Here is a 16,041-nt window from a genome sequence, read left to right as displayed (position 1 = left end):
ATTCAATTATCCAAACTTATTTTTTTAATGGATTTCCGTTACGTATTATGCATTATTATGGGTTATTAGAGTGTATCATTATGGGTTATTAGAGTGTATCGTATTAATATGGAATTAATTTTCTTTTAAACAATAATATACAAATCGAAGAGTAGTATTTGTAAGAAAGAAAAAATTTAGCCTATGATTTATGCCTAAACTTAATTGATGAATAAATCAGACTCTAAAATATTGTGTGTGCAAAATTTTTTTTTGTCAAATGTATAGCAAATCGAAAGGTAAATTTTATAGTTAAAAAAAAAAAATTTTAAAAATCCAAATCAGTGGATCAAAATTGAGGATTAAAAAAAACTAGCTTTCAATTTGTGTTATACTAAATCAGACTCTTCGATTTATTACCGTCCGTCTTCTTGAATAACACTCAAAATTCTAATAATGGGTAGATAACACATTAATTTTTTCAATATCAAAATTAAAAAATGAATTATCCGCGTCCAAGCATATATATATCGTATGGTGGCCACTATGGCCTATTATATCTACCTGACTCGGCCAATTCTACAAAAGTGTTATACACACTATAGAAATTGTTGCCTCTACCTAAAAGACGATCAATATATTTACATATATAGTGGGTGCATATATATGGACAAAGCCATCAGTAGTATAAACCTTTATGGAATTTGGAGTTAATTCTAATCTTTTTTGATGTGTTGGAGTTAATACTAACGCAATACAACAAAATTAATTAGTACAATAATGGCCATTGTTAAACGCTATTGGTTTTAAAAAAAAGCAGGTCGAAATGGACATATATAATTATTAGGACCATGCGTCACCCTTAGAGGTTAGAGAATTCTTCAAATAGCCACAATGAGGTCACAAATTGATCGAGATGGCCGACGTACGTGTATTAAGATTTAATTGAATGTTAAATAAAATGCTAAACATACAATTTGTGTTATGCAAGTTGCTACTTCTATAAGCTAGAAATTAACATGGCCTATTCTGGATAAGAGTGAATGACCAATGAGTTATCTACTCAATAAAAAGATAAATAATAAGTTATTTCTGCTTCTTGATGAAAAAATTTGAGCTGTTTGTTATAATCTATTTTTAATATATAAAAGTAGGTACATAAATTTATTTATATTGTTTTTAAGTTATTTCTCTTCTTCTACTAACGTCATGTCAGCACCAACGCTTACTTGGCAAAATTTTAGAATCCACCACTCAAATCTTGTCAAATTAATTTTTATTTTCACATAAAAAAAAACACAAAAAATAATTAAAAAACACAATAAAAACTAATAAATTAACTTTTTCCAAATCAATCCTTATTTCTAAAACAACAAAAACACAAATTAACATTTACCCCACAAAAGCTCTCAAAACCAAAGAGCTTATTACCTTTCTCAAACCCTCGTCCTCTTAGCACCTCTCTGTACTAAGATCCTATTTCTTCTATCCTCTTCCGGTCCCATCCTATTTCCTCCATTCTCTTTCGGTCCCATAAGCCATTGTTTTTTCCTCAAAATAAATTATACATTGCGATGTCCATCTTCGGTGGAACCGCATTGCATAAATTGCAGAAACCAAGGCAAACTCCATTCCTCCTCTTGCGGTTTCTTTGCCAGAGCTCGATTTTGGGTCTCAGACCAACGTCACTATTCGGCGCCGCCAACGTAGAAAATTTGTCTCAGGTATCTTCCTAAAGATTTTCAACTTTGTCGTTTACTCTTCTCATTGTTCAATATCATTTTCAATAGCCCTATTTATTTGTTATAAATAATAACATTTTAATTGTGAACTCATTGCAAGTAGCACAAATTTATGTATTCCTCTTTTGTAAACGGTTCTCTAGAGCTCGATTCTGGGTCTCAGACCAACGTCACCATTCGGCGCCGCCAACGTAGGAAATTTGTCTCAAGTATCTTCCTAAAGATTTTTAACTTTGCCGTTTACTCTTCTCATTGTTCAATATCATTTTCAATAGCCCTATTTATTTGCTATAAATAATAACATTTTAATTGTGAACTCATTGCAAGTAGCACAAGTTTATGTATTCCTTTTTGTAAATGGTTCTGTCCAACACTCACAACCAAAATTAATGTGCAGTTAAAATTATTGCTCCCTATATACTATCGATTGCAATATTTCATCATCAAATTATAAATTGTTATTTTACATGTGGAGTACTTCTTCCACAATTTACATTTACGTGTTAATCTTTTTCAAATTGTTATTTTCACATAAAAAAAACACAAAAAACAATTAAAAAACACAATAAAAACCAACAAATTAACTTTTTCCAAATCAATCCTTATTTCTAAAACAACAAAAATACAAATTAACATTTACCCCACAAAAAGCTCTCAAAACCAAAGAGCTTATTACCTTTCTCAAACCCTCACCCTCTTAGCACCTCTCCGTACCAAGATCCTATTTCCTCCATCCTCTTTCGATCCCATCCTATTTCCTCCATCATCTTCCGGTCCCATGAGCCATTGTTTTTTCCTCAAAATAAATTGTACATCGCGATATCCATCTCCGGTGGAGCCGCATTGCATAAATTGCAGAAACCAAGGCAAACTCCATTCCTCCTCTTGTGGTTTTCCTGCCAGAGCTCGATTCTGGGTCTCAGACCAACGTCACCGTTCGGCGCCGCCATCGTAGGAAATTTGTCTCAGGTATCTTCCTAAAGATTTTCAACTTTGCCGTTTACTCCTCTCATTATTCAATATCATTTTCAATAACCCTATTTATTTGTTATAAATAATAACATTTTAATTGTGAACTCATTGCAAGTAGCACAAGTTTATGTATTCCTCTTTTGTAAACGGTTCTCCAGAGCTCGATTCTGGGTCTCAGACTAACGTCACCATTCGGCGCCGCCAACGTAGGAAATTTGTCTCAGGTATCTTCCTAAAGATTTTCAACTTTGCCGTTTACTCTTCTCATTGTTCAATATCATTTTCAATAGCCCTATTTATTTGCTATAAATAATAACATTTTAATTGTGAACTCATTGCAAGTAGCACACATTTATGTATTCCTCTTTTGTAAACGGTTCTGTCCAACACTCACAACTAAAATTAATGTGCAGTTAAAATTATTGCTCCCTATATACTATCGATTGCAATATTTCATCATCAAATTATAAATTGTTATTTTACATGTGGAGTACTTCTTTCACAATTTACATTTACGTGTTCCTCTTTTTCAAATTGTTATTCCACATGTGCAGTATTACTTCCGCAATTTACTTAGAATGGATTATCATTCTTTGACCATGTCTTATTCTCTTTGTTGTAGAAGGATTTGCAGTGGTAATGACAGACCGAAAGAGTTAATACCCAAAATTGCTAGATGAAAATCAACCAATCACTATTTAGTAAAATGTTTTAAAAAAATTAAAACAAAAAACTTTTATCTATTATTATTCAATTGAAACATCAAGTACTAATTAAATGCAATAAACATACATTAAAAGTGTCATAATAATAATAATTATAAAAAATTTCAGTTAAAATAATTTAGCTCTTCGCGCATTGCGCGGGTCTCACTCTAGTTTTATATACATTATTAGTATAATCACTGATTTGATTTACATTCTAGTTTTGAAATATTAATCTAATCCTATTTGGGGATAGATAAGGGTAGGGATGGAAGATTGATCTATTGTTTTAACAAAAGCTAGCATAATAAGGGGACTTCAGTTTCTAATATATTTTATTAAATGTAATTTTACACCATTAAAAATATTATTAATGACCAATTAATGATTATAAAATACAAAAGTTGATGGACCTAGCATTTCTCTAAAGCAAATTTGATTTAAATAACTTCACCATCCTGCATGGCCCTTTTTATATAACATCAACACTATAGAAAGCTCTCACTTTTGGAAAAAGTAGGGTGCAAAGAGAAAGCAAAGCAAGGGTAAAAACAAACTAGAGGCGAAAAAAAAAGCACCATCAAAAGCATAGTAGGTGAGAAATGAAAGAGAAATATCCATCACAATACCAAAATATCTATACGCATGTAAGCTTGGTATTTTGTGATAACATCACTTATTCCAAACTTAAATTAATAAGTAGAAATATATTAACAATTATATATCTAATATATTCTTTTACAAAATAATTAAAACATCAACTGTCTAAATTATTATCAAAAGCAATAATATTAATAATTAGAGGTAGATTGTTCAGATCCTGTGTGACATAGGCTTTATATAACATTTCATCAACCATCATATATATATATGAAGTAAGAACTTAAAATCTCGTACTACATCATTTGGTGCATCACCATATGATCATATTACATTATTGTGATTACGATTTGCATCATTTTGCAACGAACCATCAAAATAATTTGAACTTTGATGCAAAGTGTGAAATCACAAACAAAATGTTCCAAAAAATGATGAAAAGCTAGTTCATTCACCTTCTTTCATCACTTCTTAATTAATTAGCTAACTCCATACTCCCAGGTGAGGATATAAGAGGAAGAATAAGTACATACAACCACCTCATTATCAACATGGAAGTTCAAACTTCTAGAATTTTGTTTAATTTGTGCACACGAGTGGCACATGATTATGGATTTATGTCTATTAAACGTAGGAAAAAGCTGCATGAATATATTTTTCATTGTGAGTGCTTTGGTTCCTTTTGGATTGTAGATTGATTCTTTTTTGTTTATGAAAAGGAGACACTTTAATTTAGGAAATGGGGAGGGAAGGTGGCGTAAGAACACCTCTCTAGTCCTTTTTCATCATTCCCATTGCAAGCCACTTATACAACTTTTTAAGCTTCTTTCTTGTTCTGCTTCTTAATTCTTCATCACTTTTGTATGCTAAGACCTTTATTTTAACAAGCTATCTTAATGAAACTAATTTGATTGCTTCCCGAATTTCAACATTAAACATACAGATAATTTTAAATTACACATAATCTATTCAATTTCCATGTCATTTTTTTAATGCACCAATATAATGGACGACAGTGGAGAGGACGTGCATGATTGTTTTATGGAAAAATCATACTGATGCGCATAAACTCCAGTTTCTTTATTAAGTATATATAATAGCGAATACATTTTAATGTCACTTTAATAATTTATTTTGATTTAATATCTGTCACTCTCACATGTTTCAATGTCTCATTGTACTATATATCTTAAAAGTAATAATAGAATAAATTAAAATTGCTACTAATTAATGAACGAGTTTTTATGAACTGTTCATTTTGTAATGATATAAACAGGAATTAAGAAATACAAAATAAAATAATATTAAATTACTTTGAACTAATTGTCTTTCAAATATTTTTTATACCTTGCTAAAAATTAAATTAGTACATGGCAGCCTTAATTTATTATGTATGCTGTCTTCTCTTGGTGTTGAGAAAGAAAAATACCTTGACAATGCGCAACTCAATCAAGTTGGCTGCATGGTTATTTTTATTTTGTTGTAAACCAGTTGTGTCCACCAGTGAATAAGTTTGTTATTGAAAAGCCAATTAAATACATAAAAACTTGAGCTGGCACGCAATATTCAGCAAGATTAGGTGAGCGTATAATGCAATGAAATATTGGTTATGACAGAGACATAATAAACTCATAATTGGGCTATTACTGTTGCGATTAACATTTGTCCTTGACTATGCATAATGGCGTATGTCAATCATGTGTTTGCCTCTTATGATGCCTCCTTCAACTCCAAGAAATCAAATAACACGTTGGATTGCTAGTGTAAATTAGTATATTTATAGATAGATAGATGGCAAGATAGATTTATAATAAATATGAAATAAGACGTTGTACTTGTAAGGTAAGGCACCAAGAATCACAAAACAGACTCGGTATTTTTTCTTTTAAGCTTACAAATAACAACACACAAAGAATCAGACAAGAAAAGCCGAAGTAGGCCTTGATCTTGGTCCCACTGTTGTTTATCCTGAAAAACGAAGGATCAGCTTACAAAAGAATATTCTGACAAAAGTGAACTATAGCCCAAAAATAATAAAATACAAAGTGCTATATACACATGAAAAAATACAAAAATTTCTTCCCCAGCAAGTATGTAATGTTCCTAATCTTCCAATTTACTCAGCAGCTGCAGCAGCAGCTTCAGCAGCATTAACAATGGGCTTGTTAGACCACTGAAATTCTATTTCTAGATTCCTTGGGGGCCCACTTTTACTTTGAGGCAATAGAGCATACTCTCCAGCTACTGCTCCAAGCATTACCACACGATCAATTTGTATTGTTACTTTTCCAAATTTACTCTGTCACCAAATCCAGATCAAGATAGTATAGTTAAGACTTAGTTGAATATATTATCATTACTCATTACACTGCATTTAAATTAGTATAATGTTTTTGCACTCATTTACCTTTCCCACTTTGCTCTTGTTTTTGCATGAAATGTGAAGCTTCTGGCCTTTTGGAGGACTCTCAAAGGACCATGAAAAGCTCTCATCCCATTCTGGATTAGGGCCAGTTGACACCACCTGCTCAAGACATCATCATTGGATGTTAGTAATTTTATCATGACAAGCTTATACAGAAACCACATGAAGTTCCATCTGGAAGATCATTCACAAATTTCATATACATCATTTCAAATCAATCTGGAACTTTTAAGTAGCTCTAGATAGAATGCCATAGCTTGTTAAATTTGTGTACATTTGACATAGAGAGACAGCCCTGAAGATAGTAAATAACATAAAAATTATTACCTTTGTTTGCCTGGGTGGGGTGTTTCCCAATGTAAGTTTACAGTAGACACTTGGGTTTCCGACGGACTGCTTCATATTGTTACCACGCTTGATGATCACCACCAATGTCCCCGGCAAACACTGCAACAGAAATTCTGCCTTCTCCTGAAACCGAGGTGGGCCGGACTGGATCAAGTACTGCAGGAATGGAATAGCATCGGCAGCTGCAATTGACTGAGCTCTTGAGACTTCGGCAGGGCATGCCGACCAAGCTTGTCGTAGTAAAAAAAGTGCATCCAAAGCAGCCTCCTGACAAGCCTCTGAGCCTGTCTTTAAGGATGTAACCAGATGGGGGATGCTAAGTGTTGCTGGTTCAGTTGCTCTCAGTCGTGGGAAGTTGCTGAAGAGAGAATTTAAGGCTTTCAAGTACTCCTCATTCACGGTACCAGAGGCCCATAAATCTTTTTCAATAGCAGCTGCAAGAACATTAAACTCAACATGTTACCACATGAAATCAAGAGAGAAACAAAGGCAGAAGGGAAAGGTGTCCTTGTTTGGATGGTAAAAGCCTAAAAAATGTTCAAAGAATTATCAACTTCATGAGTAAAACCAGGATATTCTATTTGCAGATTTCAAAACTACATTCCTTGAAAAGAAAAGAAAAAAGGTGGTTGTAAGGTGCTCAATTGGCTAAATAGTGAACATTTCTTGAAAAGGAAAGTCATTATTACCAGTTATTGCTCTGACTGTTTCACTGGAAGCATACTCTTGAATTGTATTATTTGAGAAGAGAAGTTTAATGAACATTGCAGCCTGAATGGATGTATCTGGCTCACTTGAACTTATCAGATCCAATACAACCTGAACACCACCAGCCTCTGCAACAGCTCTCCTATTCGATCGACTATACATCACAAGATTTTGCAAAGCACAGATGGCCACAACTTTCATTTCTTCTGTCGGTTGTTCTTCGAGAACATTCACTAAAGCACGACATGCAGAAACTGCATCAGCTGTTCGAGCAAGACCTTCATTCTGAAACAGATCCCCAAGAGCTAAAGTTGCCAATAACCTTGCCTGTTGTGCTTGAGTTTGTGGATCCAAAAGGTACTGGGATAATGGTACAATGGCTGATTTAGTGACTTTTGTTTCTCGGATCTTTACATTGTTCAGCAATACTTCTAAGAGTCTAGCAGCAGTTTCCTCACACTGATGAGACCTTAGGAGCTCCAAGAGTGCCTCTATGGCACCACTTTCAGCCATAGCTACTGCACTAGTTCCATCATCACTTTCCAACACCAGCAGAGCATTTAATGCACCAATAACTGTGCTCTCTGAGCCAGACCGCAGCAACCTTACCAACACAGCAATAGGCACTTCCAAGTAGAATTCAGAACTAAATTGCAGAATACACGACAAAACTGAGGCAGAAGACTCCCATAAGGCATGCGGAATGGAAGGATCGGCCTGCAATATTACTTTGGAAATTTCAACAACGCCACCCTCTTTGGCAATTTCATTTGGCCATGTTAGAGCAATACTAACTAGAGCCTTTACAGCTCTCTGCTGCAATATGTGTATACCAGAACTAAGAACTCGTATAAGGGGACCAATTACTTGCTGTGTCACTGGATCCTTCTGAAGGTGTTCTTCTACAAGTAGATGCGAAAGAAGCTCAGCAGCCAGCTGTTGCACTGCTGGTATTGGAGAATCGAGCAAGGGGATAAGTGGTTCAATAACTTGGCGAGAACTCAATGTATGGTCTGCACGACACTGTGGATGTTCCAAGATATTAACCAATACCTGCAATGTGCTATGCAGACCTTCGGGCATAAATTCTTGTCTTGTCAGCAACATAAACAAGGGTTCAACCACTTTGGCAGCAGATTGTCCTTTAGCTATGGTAGCATTATTGGTCAATATACGCAACAATTCTGCAAACGCTGCACATAGATAATCAGGTGCTTCGTGTACGATGCTAAGTATGCTTTCAACCACTCCAGCTTTCACCATTTCCATTTTACAAGCAGGCCTGTCTTTTCCTAACTTGACTAGAGCTCTGGAAATGGCCTCATGTAGTAAATAGTTCCGACCATACAGTAGGCCGACAAGAGGAACAACTGCACCATGTGCAGCAACTAGTTCAGCCAGTTGCTCATCATCTACAAGCCTATCCAATGCCCGAACAACTGAAAGCTGAGCAGGACTAAACTCAGTTACAAGGAGAGAGACTAGTGGTTCGACACAGCGGGCAGAAGCCATTGTGGATCGAATCCTTGTGTTTCCAAAAAGTGCACAACATAATTCAGCAGCATCCCCCTTGAGTTCCACCGAACAATCCGATGAAAGGATCCTGCAAAGAACATCCACTGCATTCATCTCAACATCTGCAACAGCAAGTGCTTTTGATGGGTTTTCATTCAGTAACCGAACCAATGCAGCAATTGCAGCATGCTGCTCTCTCTCTGTACCAGTACTAAGAATCTCCACCAAAGGTTGAACAGCTTGTCGAGCCATCTCTGCATTTCTAATGTGATCAGCAGTGAATAAACTTTCCAAGGCTTTTGCAGCACTTAACCTGGCAGCTCTTCCTCCTAGCCGTAGGACAGCAACGAGTTGAGCAACAGCACCGAATGCTGACTCATGTTTTCGTATATCAGCAGTGCTAAACAGAATTCCTAGTAGATCTGTAGCAGCTTCTTCAGTTGCATCTTGTGGACTTAGTGAAAGATACTTCGTAAGTGCTTCTAAGGCTCCAGCCTCTACCATTATAAGCTTATTGGATGGGCAATCTCTACCAAGATGAATCAAAAGCCCGAGTGCTAAAAATGGGGCTCCTGGGCGATCTGGAATTGGTTTGAGCAGATCAACAAGGGCAGGCATTGCCTTCCGAGAAGTGGCACCAACTCTTATATCATCAACTCTAAACAACCTCTCAAGAGCAACTTGATCAGGATAACGCACCAACAAAAATTCTTCTGACAATTCCAGAAGATCATGAATATCAGTATCAGCACTGCCAAGCAAGGAGATAAGTCCACCAGCTGCACCAGAATTTGCTACAGACAGAAGCGTTCCCCTGCTACCGTTACAGACAAGGCTAGCTATTGCTTGTGCAGCAAAATATTTGTTTGCCAATTCTTCTGACTTCAATAAACTGGCAAGTGCTGGTACAGATTTTATGGTTGCATGTGTGCGTATGATATCTCTATCTTGAAATAATATTGCTAACAACAAAGCACAAATCCACATGCTGCTATCTTCTTTGTAGTCAATCTGCAGTTTCACCATAATGAAGCAGATAGAGGTTATTATACAGAAACAATCAATTAATAATTTAATTAAAAGTAAAAAATAATAATGACAGGGCTATAGGTCACACTTTCAGTTCAATTTAATTATTCGGCAAAATTTCAAGATCTTACTTTGTTTCGATTACGACAAAAGTTCATGCAAACAGTTACAGTGCTATATTATAACTAGGAACTTTCTTAATATACACTGAGATCACTGTCTCTTGAAATAGCATGTTTCAAAAATATAAATATGATTATCAGATGCATATTTGTAAACTATGTGCAATTCAAGTGACAGTGAGCATATGTAATGTCTATATTAAAGGGATGTACTGTGGAGATTTTGAAACTTAATGCAAGTTCTATAGGACTTGATATTTTGAGGATTGATGTTAATTTTGGAGCGCAGAAAAGAAGCTTCAAGGGAGGGGAGGTGCAGGGTTTAAAGCATAATTTGTAAATTACAATCTTATTATGATCAGAATCTGATTGGCTGAAACTAGTGTAGAATAAAGCACTTAAATACCTGGGAATATTGTGAGAAACAATTTGAGATCCTGTCAGTTAGAACATCAATTGCTCCAGCCTCCATTATGATACTTCTACTTTTTTCATCATGACAAGCAAGAATAGATAATAACCATATAGCTAAGTCAGCACCAGATATAATGGCCGTGCCAGTGTTTGATTCACCACCATTGGCCTCTTCTTGTGTACTCCTGCATATGCTGATTAGCTCCTTCTTGTCATCACCTTGATTACCCAGAGAAGGCTCTGCAGAAATAAGAATATCAACTAGAGATTGAATAAGATTAGCACACAAGTTTGATGAATTGAGATCCTCCATAAGTCTCTGATGATTTGCTTTTGCTGCAGAAATTAGAAGTGCAGCTCCCCCAATTTTGACCTTCACATTTGTGGAACTACTTATTCTCCTAGCTATTGAAGATATACATCCAGATGCAGTAACAACATTGTCACCTAAAACAATAGGTAGATCCTTGCATAATCGAGACAATATCTCAATAGCTTTATCCTGCAACATTGGTGCTGAATCAACAATAGATAAGACTATTGGACTTATGCTCTTTGGGAATTCAGCCAAAACTGCACAAGCCGATTTGTTCTGTGTGCTGGACTCTTCTGACCTGGACAGAATGGCAAGAGCTTCTAGAGCCTCTGATGTGGCAACAGATCCACTAATAGCAGAATCTAAGAAAGAAACTAATGCAAGAACAGTGCCAGCACGATTTACGCAATCGGTTACGTCAGAATCAACTTTCCGGGAATGTAAGAGGCGAGCAATTGCTGCAGCTGCATGGGCTTTTCCAGAGATTGTACCTTCACGTAATACTTTGGTGGCAGGCAAGATAACTTCTTCTGTAACAGCTTTTTCTGCAATTTCACTATCCAAAATAATGTTTGCCACAGCACATGTTGCCATCTCTGCAACTTCCAAAACTGAAGAGTTAGCGAGTGCAACTAAGCGGGATAATGCAGCTCTAGCAATAGCAGCTACATCCCTGTTTTCTTTGATGGATAGAAATATTGAAGCCAGGCAGTGTGAGGACTCCATCAGGATACTTTCAGATTCAACATTAATCAATTTCAGGGCTGAACTAAGAGCTTTAACAGCAATGCTACTTTCACGAATGTCTTTCCTTGATTCAAAAATTCCTGCCAGAGCTGATGCTGACTTTGCCTGAGTTTCTTCCTTGGTAGAGCTCAGTAATGCTATCATGGTATCAAATGCATCACTAGGAGCACTACCTTCACGTAGAATGTCACTAAGAGGCGCAACAGAAAGCATACTTCTCAAAGCATCCAGAATATAGATCTTAGATTCAGGCTGATCACTAGTCAATAATGCTGTAAGCTGACTGATAGTCGTAGTATCAGATTTATGAATTAAATGATTTAATGTCTTTGCTGCAATATCCTTCCCATTTGGGCTTCCATTCTTCAATAGCCACAACAAAGCAGGAACAGCATCAGCACTTTCGACACATGCTCGTATGTCTTCACTGTGGTTGCACAAGTTCTTAAGGATGGTTGCTGAGTCTTCCTTTGCTTTTGCAGATCCTGTCTCTAGAATTTGAACAAGTGGAGGTATACCGCCAGCAGCAGTAATGGCCCATTTACTTTCATCATTTTCATTAGTTAGAAGGCAAAGCAAGGCAACTGCACATTCTTGCTGCTGTTCTGATGAAAGCCCAAGAAGAGATATCAATAGTTGAATTCCTTCACGGCCTTGAATTGCACGCCATAGACTGGCTTCACCATTGCACAAGGTCAAGAGAGCTTTTGTGAGCTCATCTTGCACTTCATTGGAAGCCATTGTTATCAAACCAACAAGCAAATGTTTTGCACCAGAATTCGCAAGTTTAAGCGAGAGTATGGGATTTCCATACAAACTAGCAAGAGCTTCAATGGTCCGTTCCTGAACAAGGAATGGCAAGCGAGGTTTAAACTGTTTGAGTAATGTTTGTTCAACCACTGAAGGATCTGATGCTCTAGTAGATTCTGCCTTGTTATCATATATCATGAGAGCTGAAGCTAATGCTCCTAATGTGTCAGCAACCTGGCTAGGTGTGGTGCATGAGTCAAGGCTTTGACCAAGACTAGATATGACAAAAGACAAACCACCAGATATGTTTGCTAGAGCACACATTGCATTCTCCTGTAATGCTTGAGCGCACTCACCTTGCATGAACTCTTTGGAAGGAGCTATTGTTGCATTGATTAATGCAGGAATACCATTAGCATTTGCTATCTCTCTTCTTGCTTCTTTGCACTGGGAAGATAGAGACTTAAGAGCACCAGCTGCTTCAGCCCTGACAGAGTCATCATTACCAGGGCCTAATAGTTTGAGGAGTTGTTTTGTCACGTCTGCTGATAACACCTTTGAGCATGCAGATGCATCCTCCATCATAACAGAAGCAAGCAAAAAGCACACATTAGCTAAGGTGCCAGGCTGTCCTGTTGCCAGTAACTTGACTAATATGTCCACTCCTCCAGCTTGCATGGTTGCACCCCAGAATCCCTCGGTATTGCTGGCGAGATTTTTCAATGCTCCAGTCAATAAACTTTCGACTACATTTGCTGATTTCAAGCCCTTCTGCAGCTGCTGCCAGAGCACTGGTACAACACCTTCAGTTGAAAATATTTTCGAACCAACATGATCTTTCACACCATCTTGAGAGACAGCATAAATAGTCTTGGCAGCAGCAATTTGCCCTTCTGTGGAACTAGATTTTAGAAGACCAAGCAACGGAGGAATGCATCCTCCAAGCAAGACTTTCACCCTCAGCTCATTTTCTTTACAAAGGGAGCCCAGGACAGTTGCTGCCTGTATCTTTACATTCAATGAACCCGACCGAAGAAGGGAAACAAGTACTGGAACTGCTTGAGAGTGAGATCCAACAGCACTAAAAGCATTTTCTCGCATCTCTATAAGCTCCAATAACTGCCTTAAGGAATACTCTTTCTCGTGCGCAGAAGATGAGCTCTGGCGCAGTTGTTCAATGCACTGGGCAACGCTGGCTAATGTTCCATCTGGATCCTCCATGCTGCTGGTTCGATCCCTGCAAGTGCAACCAGTTAAGAATGTGCAACACCAAGGTTCTCAGACAAATTTGAAGTTCCTTAGTCCATAAAGAATCAATTCAGAAGATGTTAATTCAGATATATATACTAGAAAGTTGTCAGCATCCTAAAGGATAAAAAGTAAGTACACTTGGAATGTGAAAGCAAAACTAACGCAAGAGACATATTTGACATTGTAACCAACCTCAATCCCATCTTTAGAACAGAATGTGGAGTTGGGGGCTCTGAATCTTGAACCCTTCCGTCACCATTTCGTTCCTGCAATTTAAAGTGACAGCAGAGAATATCAAATTTATATCTGCATGTCTCTCAGTGCTTTGATTGATCAAATTGACTTGCTAGCTGTATTGACACGACTAAATAAACACTAATATCAGGAACAATATAGAATCCTAGGCTTTTGTTTCTTCTCCCTATTCATAATGCCAAGGCACAGTGTAAAATTCAGTAATAAGCTCGATTATATTAACAAGAAAATGTAAAATTTCGGAATATATAAACAAATGAAATAATTTCTTCTTGATCTTTAATCACTTAGGATGGGATCTTATTGAAGCACAACAGATGGAAATCTGATAGGAAGTAAAATCATACAGCATTATGACATGTTGGCAAAGAACCACACAACAATATAAAGGTTATTTGCACCGTTAAACAGAACTATCTATGATAAATACTTGACCAGTAGACCCTTCTAGCTATAATAACTACTATTATTGTGTAGGAGTATGATGAATTCATGATATGAATCTGATAGCTGAAGGCACAAACATGGAGAAAACATGAAAATTATTGGAAGTACCATATCATTTGAACCATGGGAACTGCCATTGCTGGCAGGAACCCTCCAAGTCACTGTGGTCGCCAGCTTGACTTCAATTCAGTATCACTGCCAATCAGATCAGCCCCAGATCTGCACTGGAGACACACTCAGAACCTCATTCAAATCCCCCAGCAGCTGAAAAGAGAACCTACCATCAAATTAAAGCTTCAACAAAGTCATGGGCAGAATATAGATCACAGATACAACCGTGAATTATAACACTACATAAGCAAAGCAATAATGCAATTATGCAACACTGAAGGAAGCTCATAAATCTGACAAATTTAGACCCAAATTGGACAAGTCATGCAGAAAATGATGGGAGATCAACAACCCCAGATGAAAAGTAAAATGCTTTATAGAATGTTAGTGGATGAGAGATCAAAGAGCTTACAAGGAAATGCACGAATGGTGGGAAGATGAGTGCATGAAAGTGAGTGAGAGAAGAAACTGAGGAATGGTATTGGGAATTGGGAAACTGAAAGAGATGAGGGGGGTATAATGGGGATGATGTTGATGCAACTATCAAATTCTAATGTATGGGGTTTCGTAGAATAGAAGGGAACATCAAAAGCAAAAAATAAATAAAGAGAAGATGCAACAACACACTTTGCTAGCAACAAGAATAACAAATATTATTACTCAAGCTTTTTAAAAAATAAAAATGGTGTTGTTTTGTTTGGGTCTTACGTTTTGCTTTGATTTTCTTTTTTCATGGAACCGTGAGTAAAAGAAAGAGAGTAGCGGTTGTTTTTGGTGCTGCCGTGATTGGACATCATCCGCATCCACCGACAAGTACCAACAGCAAGACTCTTACCACTTGACAGCTACATTCATTAACCGTAAAACTGCCAACTAAATATCCATTAACACAACACAACTTGCACATCAAAATAATAGTTACACAAAAAATGAATTAAAAGAGTATAATTGTAGCGTCATAATGTTTGTCAGGGAATTTCTTTCAAGTTTGAAAGTTAATAACGAGTCGCTTCCCTCTTATATAACGTTGATGGTTTATTTATTTAACAATGTTATACATGATTTTAAACAATTCCCATAAAATCTTAAACTAACGATTAATAACAACAACAACGGTTTACAAAAAAAGACAAATAATTAACTGGAACCAAACTCTAATAATGCATCACATGGGTTTCCTAAATAAACATGGAAATTGTTCAGTAAAATGAAGGGCCATTTCCCCAAAAATGTAAAATAAACATGTTAGTGTATTAATAGCCGTTCCGTTAAATTGACAATAACAGAGTGCGACTGTTGATCACAACAAAACAGTACTACATTAGTATTAGTATAGTAGTAGTTATATTTAAGGCTAGAAATGAGTGGAGCTGAGTCGATTATTTGAATTAGACTAAGCTTAAGTTCGACTCACGAAAATTAAGTTTGGCTTACGGTTCGACTCATTAATAATTGAGCATATTTTATAAGTTCAAGCTCGATTCCACAAAAGCTCACAAAATGACTCAATCTTACAAGTTGGCTCAAATAATAAAAATATAATCTATAATTCTATATCAATAAATTATAATTTATATATATTAAAAAATATTAAAAAAATAAAAAA

At 36.4% G+C, this 16,041-nt stretch overlaps 1 protein-coding gene across 4 annotated transcripts; it reads right to left on the bottom strand.

The window, feature by feature from the left end:
- LOC107631114 (protein CELLULOSE SYNTHASE INTERACTIVE 1) lies at positions 5,841 to 15,418 on the bottom strand. Of its 4 annotated transcripts, none has more exons than XM_021119383.1 (8): positions 15,144 to 15,418; positions 14,433 to 14,601; positions 13,815 to 13,888; positions 10,551 to 13,608; positions 7,460 to 10,004; positions 6,750 to 7,204; positions 6,405 to 6,521; positions 5,841 to 6,296 (listed from the first exon to the last, which is right to left on the bottom strand). In XM_021119383.1, the coding sequence occupies exons 2-8, from the start codon at positions 14,433 to 14,435 to the stop codon at positions 6,114 to 6,116; spliced, it is 6,435 nt and encodes a 2,144-aa protein (XP_020975042.1). In that variant the 5' UTR covers positions 14,436 to 14,601; positions 15,144 to 15,418; the 3' UTR covers positions 5,841 to 6,113. The 4 variants fall into 4 exon arrangements, with proteins under 4 accessions (XP_020975042.1, XP_016189934.1, XP_016189933.1 ...); XM_016334448.2 differs by having other exon boundaries at positions 14,433 to 14,588; XM_016334447.2 differs by lacking the exon at positions 15,144 to 15,418 and adding an exon at positions 14,848 to 15,124.

Source organism: Arachis ipaensis, chromosome B03 (genome assembly GCF_000816755.2).
Source record: "Arachis ipaensis cultivar K30076 chromosome B03, Araip1.1, whole genome shotgun sequence".
NCBI lineage: Eukaryota > Viridiplantae > Streptophyta > Magnoliopsida > Fabales > Fabaceae > Arachis > Arachis ipaensis.
This window is presented reverse-complemented; position numbering and strand designations above follow the sequence as displayed.

What these genes read in the sequence shown, in the direction of transcription:
- LOC107631114 (XM_021119383.1), bottom strand. An exon ending in AACAGTCAGAGCAATAACTG is followed by an intron (nt 7,205 to 7,459) that starts GTAATAATGACT and finishes ATGTTCTTGCAG; the next exon opens with CTGCTATTGAAAAAGATTTA. An exon ending in ACAAGAGCAAAGTGGGAAAG is followed by an intron (nt 6,297 to 6,404) that starts GTAAATGAGTGC and finishes ATTTGGTGACAG; the next exon opens with AGTAAATTTGGAAAAGTAAC.